This window comes from Ranitomeya imitator, chromosome 5 (genome assembly GCF_032444005.1).
Source record: "Ranitomeya imitator isolate aRanImi1 chromosome 5, aRanImi1.pri, whole genome shotgun sequence".
Lineage (NCBI taxonomy): Eukaryota > Metazoa > Chordata > Amphibia > Anura > Dendrobatidae > Ranitomeya > Ranitomeya imitator.
In genome coordinates this window covers 136,168,635-136,184,265 of record NC_091286.1, presented here as the reverse complement: position 1 = coordinate 136,184,265, position 15,631 = coordinate 136,168,635, and the positions used below count along the sequence as shown (strand labels likewise).

The 15,631-nt window shown below is 42.8% G+C and overlaps 1 protein-coding gene across 1 annotated transcript in view; it reads left to right on the top strand.

Annotated features, from left to right (window-relative positions):
* The window catches only part of SYNE1 (spectrin repeat containing nuclear envelope protein 1), a 493,169-nt gene that overhangs the window by 144,947 nt on the left and 332,591 nt on the right, over positions 1 to 15,631 (top strand). The window contains exons 26-29 of the mRNA XM_069769177.1: positions 3,086 to 3,250; positions 4,324 to 4,491; positions 8,436 to 8,612; positions 9,059 to 9,199. Coding sequence (XP_069625278.1) covers positions 3,086 to 3,250; positions 4,324 to 4,491; positions 8,436 to 8,612; positions 9,059 to 9,199 — 651 coding nt within the window. The remainder of the gene's footprint in view (positions 1 to 3,085; positions 3,251 to 4,323; positions 4,492 to 8,435; positions 8,613 to 9,058; positions 9,200 to 15,631) is intronic.

Below are 15,631 nucleotides of genomic sequence, written 5' to 3'. Positions count from 1 at the left end.
TTATCTGAGTTAAAGAGAACTTGTCAACCAGTGATAAAGTAGCCAGTGTTTGCTATTATTTTGCTATTTTTTTATTCCTGCTGCTTCACCTTAAAATCATTAAAAAAAAAAAACATCATATGGTGCCAAACATAAGGGCCTACTTATTCAGAATTCATTTTTGGAATTTTTACCAAGAGGGGGTTTCGTAAGGGTTTTATGGGGGAATTGTCTTTAGGCTGCTTTGCAGTGTTATCCTGTGAGCTGGGTCCCATTGCTAAAAATCCTAATATTCGCACCATATTAAAAAGGCTCGTATCTCAGGGACCTTATGGCGGGTGTAAAAAAAACCAACAGCAAAACAGAATACTGGAGGGAGCAACGGAAATAAAGTTAGATGAAAAAATGGCCACTTTATGACAAAGACATAACAAGTGACAAAGTGACAGTCAATGAGATGAATAGTCTTTTCTCAAACTATACTGAGGGTGATGATTTCCCGCAATATCACAGGAACGCAGGTTTTACTTTAATTTTTAGAGTGAGCTAAAAATCTTGTAGAATGCCCTTCTTTGGAGGATAACAATCGTGACGGGGTTGGGGGCTGATTCCATGAAGCATCTGACAGGAATAGTGGACCGCCGCTCAGGTCTGGCAGATTGGTCCTTAGAATGTGGGAGAATTGATTGACCTATTATATTCTCATGGATGAAGAGAGTCACAAGCATGGTTAATTTACCAATGCTTCCCAAAGGGCAGTGAATCGCAAACCAGGAAAATATTTAGCTCAAATCAGAGCGTTAATTTGCAAAAGGACGATATAGCGGCATGTTGAGGGTTAATCTGCAAAAGAATGATCTGGCTGCTTGGAAAGGGTTAATCTGAACCCTTCACTACCTACTCTAGACAGATAGACAGCAGCATCCACCACACACTGAGGAGAACATGGTGACAATTTATCTCAGTTGCTGTTTCCAACCTCCTCCTCCTCCTGCTGCTGCGTAATACACAGGAATCCATCTCTCTTTCCATACCGACCCCATCATAAAGTAAGATAGCAACACAATCTCCTGTGTGCCTCCATGCTGCACACTCCCAGTCTTCACCATACACTGGTGTCTCTCAGCTCTGAAGCAAGAAGTCTCCAACAGCTGTCAAGTTAGTGAGACATCAGAGAGCTGGACTTTGTGCTTAAAGAGTAGCCATCATTTCATTTGTTTTCATAAATCAATAATGAACATAAGTATTTTTGTAATATAGTTAATTTAGATGAATCTTCTTCTTTCTACTCCTGAACTCATCATCTATTCCTGAATTTCTCAGTTCATGGGTAAAATCTGTCTTCATTGAATACAGATTTTCCCATTACTGAGGTAAGAGATGACAGTTGGTGCTCATAAAGTTCTATGGAGAACTGTCGCTGTTTTTTCAGGAGAACTTGCAGCAGAATGCATATGTCTGCCTCAAGCTCCTCCCTCTCCATAGAATTTTAAAAGCACTAAGTGTCATCTCCTATCTCCGTAATGGGAAAATCTGTCGTCACTGAATTTACCTATGACTTGAGAGTGAATAATCAATCCCGGAGGAGAAAAATCAGAATTCTGATTACTCTATAAACCTCTCTTTTTTTAAGAGTCAGAGGTTTATTACTAAATTAGACAAGGCTTTTTTGCTTTGCTAGTTATATAAATTTGAGAAATTTTCAGATTTTAGTCTCATTTTTATAAAGTTTTCCATGAGGTGATCGGTACTTTTTAAAAATCTGTTTTAACAAGCCATTATTTTTTTCTGGGATATTTTACCAAGTTTCGGGAGGGAGCAGGGCAACAGGCTCATTTAAACATCGAGGGGTATGAGAAAAGGAATATAACATGCGAGTGAAATCAGTGATCAGTATGCCATATGGAAAAGCCATTAGTACAAATGGGTATAAAAAATAAAAATAACAAGGCACAATAATATAGATCAGCAAAGCGATAGGTGCAGATCTTATGGTGAAAATTATGAAGTAGCCTGCTAGATGGGCTGATTGATGGTATCCATTTTGAGTTTGTAAAGCCTGAGCAGCCTAAACAGGTTGTCCGCTGGTGACAATATGAGACAACTGACGGCTCCATACAAGGTTGCTGGTTCAGAGTATGTGTGTTAGAGTTCTCAGGTGGTAAAGTCCAGAAGACGGCAAGTCTGGATTGTAGTGAGAAATTTATCAGAAAGAATAATAAGGAGCATAAAGTCAAAGTCAGATGGCTGTAAAAGTCAGACCGAGATCAGACTGTAATGCACAGACTGGCCGACGGCTCTCATATATTTCTGTGGATCTGTCACGCTTGGGTCGGGAGGGCTGCCGGCCAGTCCGCTCATTGCTGTCCTATCTCCGTCCTATTTATATTGCCGTCTGAAGCACTCAGCTGACTATTGAGGTGAACACATGATCTTAGGATAGCACATCAGGTGAGTTTCCTTTTCTACAGTGCTGGAGATAGATATTTAGGGGGCACAAAGGACCACAGCCGGTACATGCTGCTATTAAACACTATTTAAACAATATTAAAATTATTATTTTAAAGGGGTGTTTTACAGTTTCTACTGATAGTTTTTGCTCTTTTTGTATAAATATATTTTTAGAATAAAGCTATTGGTTTGTTTTATTTTGTCTCGAGTTTATTCATTTGACTATAACCAGAGTAATAATAAATAATAATAATTTTATTTCTATAGCGCCAACATATTCCGCAGCACTTTACATTTTAGAGGGACTTGTACAGACAAATACTGTATGTATGTTTTAAATGTTTACAAATACGGTAGTTTGAATCAAATACCTTAGTTTAAAAGGGTTAATGGGGTTGTAGGGCCACTCAGCTAAATAGCCAAAAACTGCTTTGGTGAGTGTAAAATAATAAAAGACCTCACCTTATCAGTTCCCTGCCACTCCATCCTAACACTTGTTCTGTTTGCGTCGATATGTAACCACTGCAGCCAATCACCGACCTTAGTGATGATCTGTTGGTCAGCACATATTACGCGTGGTTGACCGCAGTGACCGCGGCTCCTCAGATGGAGCAGGAAGTACATGCAAATCCATCTTTGCTCTGTGATATTACAGGATATCAGACGTGATGCAGTAAAACAAGAAGAAGAAGTTGCATACCTAAAAGAAAGGCTGCGTGCACTTATAGGAGTTGCGGTTGAGACAGAAGTAAAAAAGCAAAGCGGTAATCTGTCCAAAGTATCTACTGATCTGAAGGCTCTGGTGGACTCTGTAAATGAGGTGAGGATACAATAAACTAGTACTGATTATGACTGGTTATTAAATCACTGTTTCTTACTTAGAAGATGGTGGTTAATGCAGAGCTGTTCTGGAAGCCTTTGGTTCCATCAAGACTTTAGTGCAGTCGCCGCTTAGTGCGCTGTGAAACTATTGCACCACTCCTGCTCCAACGTGCAGCCGTGCACAGAATAGGAATTTCTCCCCAAGTCTCCCTTTAGGACCTTAGTATTTGTAATGAGACTGACGTGGGAAAGCCATGCTGCTGCATTGCTCACTGCCTTGCTGCGTTTTTACTGATACCATTTTATATTGCATCTACCATGTTTTTAATCACCTTTTCTTGCATTATTTAAAGGAAATGCGGTGACTGCAAAGCGACATTTCTAGCATTTCATTTTTTCCCCCTTGTTTTACAGCTTTTACCGTAAGCGCAAACAAAAATAAAATTTTTATAGCATTTTTTAGTTTTACAGATGCAATGATACCAAAAGTGTGTAGTTATTTTTTCAGTTTTTTGTATGTCTTTATTTTGTCTTGGGGGAAAAAAAACAGTTGATTCTAATTTTTTCTATTTTTAAATATAAAAACGTTATTTTTTTTAAAATTTTCTCTTAGGTCAGTTGACATATGCCGTACATTGATAATCTATGTCAGAATGGCTTTATAATCATTTTAGATAGTTATATTCAATCTTGTCCACCTAGCCTAATTGACAGCTCCTCAGTGTCCCTCCTCCTTGCCAATGCTGACTGCTCAGTACAAGCTGCAGTTGTCAGTCAGGCTAGGTGGGCTGAGATTGAACACACTTGGACTCATGAACTCTCTCATTGCTCAGCTGAACCAGTATGCAGCCTTTCTGACATAGATTTTCAAAGCAAGTACACCTGCCTCATCTGGTCTAAGATAATGATATCATGTATGGAGATTGTGCTGTTGCTGTAATTTATTTTGCTATTTGTCAGTCTGGTGGAAACTATTTTTGCAGCATGAAGTATCCGGTGCTTCTAGGTGTAATGTTGTCTGCAGTTATTCAGCAAATTGAGACTAGTTAAATGCTTCTTCTTATTTTACAGGCTGACGTGATCCTGAGCACTGTTGGAGATTGTGTGCAGTACAAGGCAGAAGTACGGAGTGTGTTCAGTGAGATACTCACTAGCTCGGAAGATGTACGGTCAGAAGCTGAGAAGATACTGAACACAGAAAGCTTTGCGGAGGCCCAGGAGCTGCTTATTATTTATGAGGTATAAAGGGATAAAAATAAGTGAAGTCTTCACATTGTGATTTTTTACAACTCGTGTTTCCCACACCATTTCTTCTAGTATTTCGACTGCATATACAGGTAATAGAGAGAAAGGACGTGTTTTAAGATGTTGGCTGCTTCAGCTGCAGACTCGCATTAAACATGTCACCAGTTTTTTGCTACTCAATCCCAGAGCAGCATAATGTATGGAAAGAAACCCTGATCCCAGTGTTGTGTCACTTACTGGTCTGTTTGCTGTCAGTCTGATAAAGTCACAGTTTTATCTGGTGCAAATCTAGCAGTTATGTAAATGCTGAGCTGTATATAACCCCGTCCACACCACTGATTGGCTGCTTTCTGCCTATGCCCAGCGTACAGAGCTCAATAATATGGAGGTCTACCTGGCAGCAGGTTTACTAGTTCTTTAATGATAATCTCCTGCTGATAAAAAAAGTGATTTTATAAAAATTACAGCAAGCCAACAGCAAGTGACACATCATTGGAATCAGGGCCTCTGCACTATACTTCTCTCAGATTAGGTGGCAAAAAGCTGGTGGCAGACAAGTGCTCTCCAGGAATAGAAATAAATAAGTATATAAATATAAATGGCATTATAAATACATTCCTAAATACATTAAATTAGCAAATCACACTAGACAATAATACATTAAAATAGCAGCACCTTGTTGCATTATCAGAAACCTTTCCTAATAATATTCATCAAATATTTTGCTAAGGCAAATAAAGGATCCTGTGCCGCTGCTGTAGAACTGACAATCCACAATAGGATGTGTAGTGTTGGTATATTGTCAACGCGTTTTAGAGTCACACCGGCTCCTTCTTCAGGACAACCACACATAAGAGCTTAAAGGGAATCTGTCACGCCCTGGACACTTTCACGCTATTATTATGGGCATACAGGTATAGAATGGTTAAAATAGTCTTATCTGTATGCTTCATAGCTGCGATATAATTGTGGAGAAATTGGGTTTTAATGTTTTATGTTAATGATTTCTTCTAGGCTCCAGGGCGTGCTGTGCCTGAAAGAAAACTCTGCCTCCTCTCCTCACCACACACACCGTGGAGCCTGCAAGAAATCCCTGCCTCCTCTCTTCATTATCATACCACCCCCTCCCATGCACGTCACACTACCCTGTGACCTGCAATTATGGCAGCGAGTTACTGATACTGCGCAATGACTCGCCTGCGCAGAAGCAGGATGAAGACACTGCTCACAGAAGGAAGGATAGGGTACCCAGAACAGCGTGAGTGCAGGGCGCCACTGCGGGATTACGGCACTGCAACTGCACGTCACAGGGCCCTGCATGGGAGAGGGGGGTCGCATTATAATGAGGACATGAGGCAGAGATTTCTTACTCGCACCTCACGCCCCGGAGTCTGGAAGAAATCATTAACATAACACATTAAGGCTATGTGCACACACTGCAGATTTCCTGCAGAACTGCAGCTTTTTTTTTCTGGAACAGAAGTAGCAGTCGGTTAAGTAACTGATAATATTAAAACCACAGCTGGGCTGAAATAGTAATAGTAAAAGGATTGTGCAAAATGTGCAAGTACCAGAAGACCACCACTTAATACATGAATGGCAGACCATTCGGTGTAGAAGTGAAACGAAGAACCTAAAGTATGGAAATCAAAATATATAATAAAACCTTGTGTGGGTGTGTAAAAAATACCCAAATAAAATAATAAAAACAAGGAAAGGTACGGTAAACTAAAATGCCTTTATTACATAAATATATAATTATATACTATACAGGGCAACAATAGGCAATCACAAAAGTTTGCCTGTAACTGGAGGACAGAATATATATATAAAAAATAGCAGCAAAAAATAGCAGCAATATTGTTTTATAATATTAATAGCAGCAAGGTTTTATTATATATTTTGATTTCCATACTTTAGGTTCTTCGTTTCAGCTTTTTTTTTTTTCTGCACAGAAACGCTGCAGATCTGCAAGTGATTTACAGTACAATGTAAATCAATGGCAAAAAGAAAATGCTGTGCTAATGGTGCAGAAAAATCTGCATAGAAAACGCAGCAGATTCAAAAAAGGACCATGTCAATTCTTTGTGCAGATCTGCTGCGTTTCTGCACCCATTCCATAATAGAAATCTGCAGGGGGGAAAAAAAGGAAGAAATCTGCACAAAAATCTGCAACGTGTGCACATATCAAAAAAAGGCGCAGATTCTGACCTGCGTTTTCTGCCAAGAGATGCAGAATCTGCACAGAAAATTCCACAGTCAAATCTGCAACGTGTGCACATAGCCTTAAACTCAATTTTTCCACAACTAGACTGCAGCTACAATAGTGTTCAAAATAATAGCAGTCCAATCTGACTAACCAGGTTAATCACTGTTTTTTATATATATTTTATATATATGAATTATATTCCCATATGTCAGACAGTTTACCAGTTGGTGCAGCAGATTCTGAGAAAACCATCAGACTCCTCATTCATGATCTGCAGGTTTTTGAGTTTGTGTTAGAATAATTACGGTAATTGAAAGGGAACGTTCAAAATAATAGCAGTGTGGAGCTAAATTAGTGAGGTCAATCATTCTATGAAGAAACAGGAGAGAATCAGGTGGCCCTTATTGAAGGGTGAAGCCTGGACATGGTGTACATACATTTCTCCTCGAAAGCCTGAGAAATATGGGTCGTTCGAGACATTATTCAGAAGAGCAGCGTACTTTGATTAAAAAGTTGATTGGAGAGGGTAAAACTTATAAATAATGCAGACAATGATAGGCTGTTCAGCTAAAATGATCTCCAATGCTTTAGAACGGAAAGCCAAACTAGAGAGACATGGAAGAAAACAGGAGAATACCATGTGAATGGGTGGAAGAATAGCCAGAATGGCAAAGGCTCAGCCAATGGTTAGCTCCAGGATGATCAAAGACAGTCTCAGGTTACCTGTGAGTTCTGTGACAGTGAGAAGATGCCCGTGTGAAGCTAATCTTAGCAACAAGTTCCCTCAAAGTCTCACTGTTAAAAAAAACAAAAACATGTAGTGAAGCGGATGCAATTTGCCTATGAACACATCAACTGGCTTAAAGAGAAATGGAGAAACATTTTGTGGACTGATGAAAGTAAAATTGTTTTGTTTTTGGGTCCAAGGGCCACAGACAGTTCTTCAGACGACCCCCAAACTCTGCATTCAAGCCACAGTACACTCTGAAGACAGTGAAAGACAACATACCCTTGAAATGGGTGTTTCTACAAGACAATGACCCCAAACACACCAGTAAATGAGCAAAATCTTGGTTCCAGTCCAATAAAATTGAGGTCATAGAGTGGCCAGCCCAATATATGAGGCATACAGATAAAACTATTTTAACCATTCTATTACCTGTATGCCCATAATAATAGCTTGAAAGTGTCCAGGGCGTGACAGATTCCCTTTAAGCTCTTATGTGTGGTGTCCTGAAGAAGAAGTCAGTGTGATTCTAAAGTGCGTTGACAATAAACCAACACTACACATCCTATCATGGTTTGCCATTCCATGGTTAGAGCGTGCTATATAAGCTGGATCTGTAGAGATCTGCTCATTGAAGAGCGGCTATGATCTGAGATTTGACTAATCCACTTTTGTATGTCTCAATAGGACATTGTAGTAGAAGTAACTTTTTACAGTCACAATGCCAAGAAAAATTCCCCAACTAAAGTTTACCTTGCTTATTTTAGAGCTGTTCTTTGCAAACACATTTAAAGGGCAATTCCGATATACAAAGCCTGATTCCTATCAGCAGTATGCGATACAGAGTAAAATTCTTCAGTATAAACTTTTACAACCATTTCAATAGTTTCTCACATAAACACTCACCACATAGTGGGCGAAATTGTGATGTTTGTAGTTTTTTGCCTAAATTCCGGAATTTCCCTTATAGTCACAGCTTATAACATTTTTATGTTTTTCCAGGAAAAGATAAAGAAAATACAGTCAAGGAAGAAGGATGTACAGGTCCAAATTGCCCAGGCCAAACAGTTACAGACTAAGGAACGATTGTCCAAAGACATTCAAGAGGACTTTACTAAGATAGAAGCGGAATTGGACAAAGTGACAGCTGCAATGGTTGAGCAGAAAGAAAGCTTAAAGGTAAGTGCAAATGTATTAGTGTATGCGATAAGACAGAGGAACAGGATAATGCAGTATCACTCTTAAATGGATATTCCACTTGTTGCATGTCATGGTATGTCACTAGATTTGCCATCAATTGCTGATCATTGGGGGACTCCCACTTATCTTGAAGATGAAGGAGCCGAGAGACATGGTACTGTGTAGGGTGAAAGAGCTTCACAAGAAGATTGTTGGCGTTCCCAGTGGTCGGGCACCTTTTATGTAGTAAATGACAGAATATCTTAGACATATGCCACCACTTTCTATGACTGGAGCACCCTATGTTGTCAGCTCATCACGACCATGCATTTCCATTTCCAATTTTCTGTGGCGTTACATCTTGCAGAAATGAGTTGTTCAGAACTTTTGCCTTTCAATTATATATAAGTTTGTCACAAAACATTTTATATTATAAATTTTCAAAGGATACAATGCACAACTGGGAGCAAATAGAAACCGGCAAGCAATCCATTGCCCAGAACTTGAAGCAGATGGGGCCTACGCTCGAACGACCATTGAACTTTGGGGCATTGGAGAATTTGTCATTTGAACTGGAGAAGGCGAAGGTAAGAGACAAATCTCTGTAACGTGAGATGTGGATATAGATATTCATGGTGGATTTGGGGACTTTTTTTAATCTTAGGGTACCGTCACACAGTGGCACTTTGGTCGCTAGGACGGCACGATCCGTGACGTTCCAGCGATATCTTTACGATCTCACTGTGTCTGACACGCTACTGCGATCAGGGACCCCGCTGAGAATCGTACGTCATAGCAGATCGTTTGAAACTTTATTTCGTCGCTGGATCTCCCGCTGACATCGCTGAATCGGCGTGTGTGACGCCGATTCAGCGATGTCTTCACTGGTAACCAGGGTAAACATCGGGTTACTAAGCGCAGGGCCGGGCTTAGCAACCCGATATTTACCCTGGTTACCAGTGTAAATGTAAAAAAAAAAAAACACTACATACTTACATTCCCGGTGTTTGGTCATGTCCCTCACCTTCAGCTTCCCGCACTGACTGGTGAGCGCCGGCCAGCCGTAAAGTACAGCGGGGACGTCACCACTCTGCTTTCCGGCTGTCCGGCGCTCACTGTCAGTGCAGAGAAGCACAGCGCCGAGGGACGCGACAGGAATATGAGTATGTAGTGTTTGTTTTTTTTTTACGTTTACGCTGGTAACCAGGGTAAACATCGGGTTACTAAGCGCGGCCCTGCGCTTAGTAACCCGATGTTTACCGTGGTTACCGGGGACTTCGGGATCGTTGGTCGCTGGAGAGCTGTCTGTGTGACAGCTCTCCAGCGACCAAACAGCGACGCTGCAGCGATCGACATCGTTGTCGTATCGCTGCAGCGTCTGTTGTGAATTCTGTGGCAGAGCTCCCTTCTGTGGTCACAAGTGGTACTTCGGCTGATTCTCTCTGGGAGCTTCCGTTTGTGGAGGAAAGTGGTACTGCGGCTTCTGAGTTTCCTCCCTCAGGTGATCTGGTGAGGTCGTTAGGTGCTTCTCTACTTAACTCCACCTAATGCTTTGATCCTGGCTTCCTGTCAATGTTCCAGTGTTGGACTTGTTTTTCCCTGGATCATTCCTGTGGCCTGCTGCTCTGCATAGCTAAGTTCTTCTTTGCTATTTGTTTGCTATTTTTTCTGTCCAGCTTGTCTAATTTGTTGCTGGAAGCTCTGGGACGCAAAGGGTGTACCTCCGTGCCGTTAGTTCGGTACGGAGGGTCTTTTTGCCCCCTTTGCGTGGTTTTCTTTAGGGTTTTGTGTAGACCGCAAAGTTATCTTTCCTATCCTCGCTCTGTTAAGAAAGTCGGGCCTCACTTTGCTGAATCTATTTCATCTCTACGTTTGTCTTTTCATCTTAACTCACAGTCATTATATGTGGGGGGCTGCCTTTTCCTTTGGGGTATTTCTCTGAGGCAAGGTAGGCTTATTTTCTATCTTCAGGCTAGTTAGTTTCTCAGGCTGTGCCGAGTTGCATAGGCAGAGTTAGGCGCAATCCACGGCTGCCTCTAGTGTTGTTTGGAGAGGATTAGGGATTGCGGTCTGCAGAGTTCCCACGTCTCAGAGCTCGTTCTATGATTTTGGGTTATTGTCAGATCACTGTATGTGCTCTGACCGCTATGTTCATTGTGGTACTGAATTGCCTCTCACAACAGTACAGGAAGCCAAAAGTACTAATGATTCTCAATAGAGGGAAAAAAGAAGTTCTGAGACCATTTTTTTTTCTTTGCACTGTGTTTTGCCTTTTTTTTCCTCTAGATATTAGGGTGGTTCAGTACACAGGTGTAGCGATGGACATTAGAAGTCTGTCTTCATTTTTTGGAGATAGAACTAAGTTTCTGAGTTTCAAAAATAATTGTAAGCTATTTCTGGCCTTGAAACCTCGCTCCTCTGGTGATCCAGTTCAACAGGTTTTGATTATTATTTCTTTTTTGCGCGGCGACCCTCAGGACTGGGCATTTTCTCTTGCGCCAGGAGATCCTGCATTAAGTAATATCGATGCGTTTTTCCTGGCGCTCGGATTGCTGTACGATGAGTCTAATTCAGTGGATCAGGCAGAAAAGAATTTGCTGGCTCTTTGTCAGGGTCAGGATGAGATAGAGGTATATTGCCAGAAATTTAGAAAGTGGTCCGTGCTCACTCAATGGAATGAATCTGCGCTGGCAGCTATGTTCAGAAAGGGTCTCTCTGAAGCCCTTAAGGATGTCATGGTGGGATTTCCAATGCCTGCTGGTTTGAATGAGTCTATGTCTTTGGCCATTCAGATCGGTCGACGCTTGCGTGAGCGTAAATCTGTGCACCATTTGGCGGTATTACCTGAACTTAAACCTGAACCTATGCAGTGCGATAGGACTTTGACCAGAGTAAAACGGCAAGAACACAGACGTCTGAATGGGCTGTGTTTCTACTGTGGTGATTCCACTCATGCTATCTCTGATTGTCCTAAGCGCACTAAGCGGTTCGCTAGGTCTGCCACCATTGGTACGGTACAGTCAAAATTTCTTCTGTCCGTTACCTTGATCTGCTCTTTGTCATCGTATTCTGTCATGGCATTTGTGGATTCAGGCGCTGCCCTGAATTTGATGGACTTGGAGTATGCTAAGCGTTGTGGGTTTCTCTTGGAGCCCTTGCAGTGTCCTATTCCATTGAGAGGAATTGATGCCACGCCTTTGGCCAAGAATAAGCCTCAATACTGGACCCAGCTGACCATGTGCATGGCTCCTGCACATCAGGAGGTTATTCGCTTTCTGGTGTTGCATAATCTGCATGATGTGGTCGTGTTGGGGTTGCCATGGCTACAAGCCCATAATCCAGTATTAGATTGGAAATCCATGTCAGTGTCCAGCTGGGGTTGTCAGGGGGTACATGGTGATGTTCCATTTCTGTCAATTTCGTCATCCACCCCTTCTGAGGTTCCAGAGTTCTTGTCTGATTACTGGGATGTATTTGATGAGCCCAAGTCCGATACCCTACCTCCGCATAGGGATTGTGATTGTGCTATCAATTTGATTCCTGGTAGTAAATTCCCAAAAGGTCGACTGTTTAATTTATCCGTGCCTGAGCACGCCGCTATGCGCAGTTATGTGAAGGAATCCCTGGAGAAGGGGCATATTCGCCCGTCATCGTCACCATTAGGAGCAGGGTTCTTTTTTGTAGCCAAGAAGGATGGTTCGCTGAGACCTTGTATAGATTACCGCCTTCTAAATAAGATCACGGTTAAATTTCAGTACCCCTTGCCATTGTTATCTGATTTGTTTGCTTGGATTAAGGGGGCTAGTTGGTTCACCAAGATAGATCTTCGTGGTGCGTATAATCTGGTGCGAATCAGGCGAGGCGATGAATGGAAAACTGCATTTAATACGCCCGAGGGTCATTTTGAGTATCTAGTGATGCCATTCGGACTTGCCAATGCTCCATCAGTGTTTCAGTCCTTTATGCATGACATCTTCCGAGAGTACCTGGATAAATTCCTGATTGTGTACTTGGATGACATTTTGATCTTCTCGGATGATTGGGAGTCTCATGTGAAGCAGGTCAGAACGGTTTTTCAGGTCCTGTGTGCTAATTCTTTGTTTGTGAAGGGATCAAAGTGTCTCTTTGGTGTGCAGAAGGTTTCATTTTTGGGGTTCATCTTTTCCCCTTCTACTATCGAGATGGATCCTGTTAAGGTCCAAGCCATCCATTATTGGACTCAGCCGACATCTCTGAAGGGTCTGCAAAAGTTCCTGGGCTTTGCTAATTTTTATCGTCGCTTCATCTGCAATTTTTCTAGTATTGCCAAACCATTGACCGATTTGACCAAGAAGGGTGCTGATGTGGTCAATTGGTCTTCTGCTGCTGTGGAGGCTTTTCAGGAGTTGAAGCGTCGTTTTTCTTCTGCCCCTGTGTTGTGTCAACTAGATGTTTCTCTTCCGTTCCAGGTCGAGGTTGATGCTTCTGAGATTGGAGCAGGGGCTGTTTTGTCGCAGAGAGGTTCTGATTGCTCAGTGATGAAACCATGCGCTTTTTTTTCCAGGAAGTTTTCGCCTGCTGAGCGAAATTATGATGTGGGCAACCGAGAGTTGCTGGCCATGAAGTGGGCATTCGAGGAGTGGCGTCATTGGCTTGAAGGAGCTAAGCATCACGTGGTGGTATTGACTGATCATAAGAACTTGACTTATCTCGAGTCTGCTAAGCGGTTGAATCCTAGACAGGCTCGTTGGTCGCTGTTTTTTGCCCGTTTTGACTTTGTGATTTCGTACCTTCCGGGCTCTAAAAATGTGAAGGCGGATGCTCTGTCTAGGAGTTTTGTGCCCGACTCTCCGGGTTTGTCTGAGCCGGCGGGTATCCTCAAGGAAGGAGTAATTGTGTCTGCCATCTCCCCTGATTTGCGGCGGGTGCTGCAAAAATTTCAGGCGAATAAACCTGATCGTTGTCCAGCGGAGAGACTGTTTGTCCCTGATAGGTGGACCAATAAAGTTATCTCTGAGGTTCATTGTTCGGTGTTGGCTGGTCATCCTGGAATCTTTGGTACCAGAGAGTTAGTGGCTAGATCCTTTTGGTGGCCGTCTCTGTCGCAGGATGTGCGTGCTTTTGTGCAGTCCTGTGGGACTTGTGCTCGGGCTAAGCCCTGCTGTTCTCGTGCCAGTGGGTTGCTTTTGCCCTTGCCGGTCCCGAAGAGGCCTTGGACACATATCTCTATGGATTTTATTTCAGATCTTCCCGTTTCTCAAAAGATGTCAGTCATTTGGGTGGTCTGTGATCGCTTTTCTAAGATGGTCCATCTGGTACCCTTGTCTAAATTGCCTTCCTCCTCTGATTTGGTGCCATTGTTCTTCCAGCATGTGGTTCGTTTACATGGCATTCCAGAGAATATCGTTTCTGACAGAGGTTCCCAGTTTGTTTCGAGGTTTTGGCGAGCCTTTTGTGGTAGGATGGGCATTGACTTGTCTTTTTCCTCGGCTTTCCATCCTTAGACTAATGGCCAGACTGAACGAACCAATCAGACCTTGGAAACCTATCTGAGATGCTTTGTTTCTGCCGATCAGGATGACTGGGTGTCCTTTTTGCCTTTGGCTGAGTTCGCCCTTAATAATCGGGCCAGCTCGGCTACCTTGGTTTCGCCATTTTTCTGCAATTCTGGGTTCCATCCTCGTTTCTCTTCAGGACAGGTTGAGTCTTCGGACTGTCCTGGTGTGGATACTGTGGTGGACAGGTTGCAGCAGATTTGGACTCATGTAGTGGACAATATGACCTTGTCCCAGGAGAAGGCTCAACGTTTCGCTAATCGCAGACGACGTGTGGGTCCCCGACTTCGTGTTGGGGATCTGGTTTGGTTATCTTCTCATCATATTCCTATGAAGGTTTCCTCTCCTAAGTTTAAACCTCGTTTCATTGGTCCACCTAGGATTTCTGAGGTTCTTAATCCTGTGTCTTTTCATCTGACCCTTCCAGATTCTTTTCCATACATAACGTATTCCATAGGTCTTTGTTGCGGAGATACGTGGCACCTATGGTTCCATCTGTTGACCCTCCTGCCCCGGTTTTGGTGGAGGGGGAATTGGAGTATACTGTGGAGAAGATTTTGGATTCTCGTGTTTCAAGACGGAAACTCCAGTATCTGGTTAAATGGAAGGGTTATGCTCAGGAAGATAATTCCTGGGTTTTTGCCTCTGATGTCCATGCTCCCGATCTTGTTCGTGCCTTTCATGTGGCTCATCCTGGTCGGCCTGGGGGCTCTGGTGAGGGTTCGGTGACCCCTCCTCAAGGGGGGGGTACTGTTGTGAATTCTGTGGCAGAGCTCCCTCCTGTGGTCACAAGTGGTACTTCGGCTGATTCTCTCTGGGAGCTTCCGTTTGTGGAGGAAAGTGGTACTGCGGCTTCTGAGTTTCCTCCCTCAGGTGATCTGGTGAGGTCGTTAGGTGCTTCTCTACTTAACTCCACCTAATGCTTTGATCCTGGCTTCCTGTCAATGTTCCAGTGTTGGACTTGTTTTTCCCTGGATCATTCCTGTGGCCTGCTGCTCTGCATAGCTAAGTTCTTCTTTGCTATTTGTTTGCTATTTTTTCTGTCCAGCTTGTCTAATTTGTTGCTGGAAGCTCTGGGACGCAAAGGGTGTACCTCCGTGCCGTTAGTTCGGTACGGAGGGTCTTTTTGCCCCCTTTGCGTGGTTTTCTTTAGGGTTTTGTGTAGACCGCAAAGTTATCTTTCCTATCCTCGCTCTGTTAAGAAAGTCGGGCCTCACTTTGCTGAATCTATTTCATCTCTACGTTTGTCTTTTCATCTTAACTCACAGTCATTATATGTGGGGGGCTGCCTTTTCCTTTGGGGTATTTCTCTGAGGCAAGGTAGGCTTATTTTCTATCTTCAGGCTAGTTAGTTTCTCAGGCTGTGCCGAGTTGCATAGGCAGAGTTAGGCGCAATCCACGGCTGCCTCTAGTGTTGTTTGGAGAGGATTAGGGATTGCGGTCTGCAGAGTTCCCACGTCTCAGAGCTCGTTCTATGATTTTGGG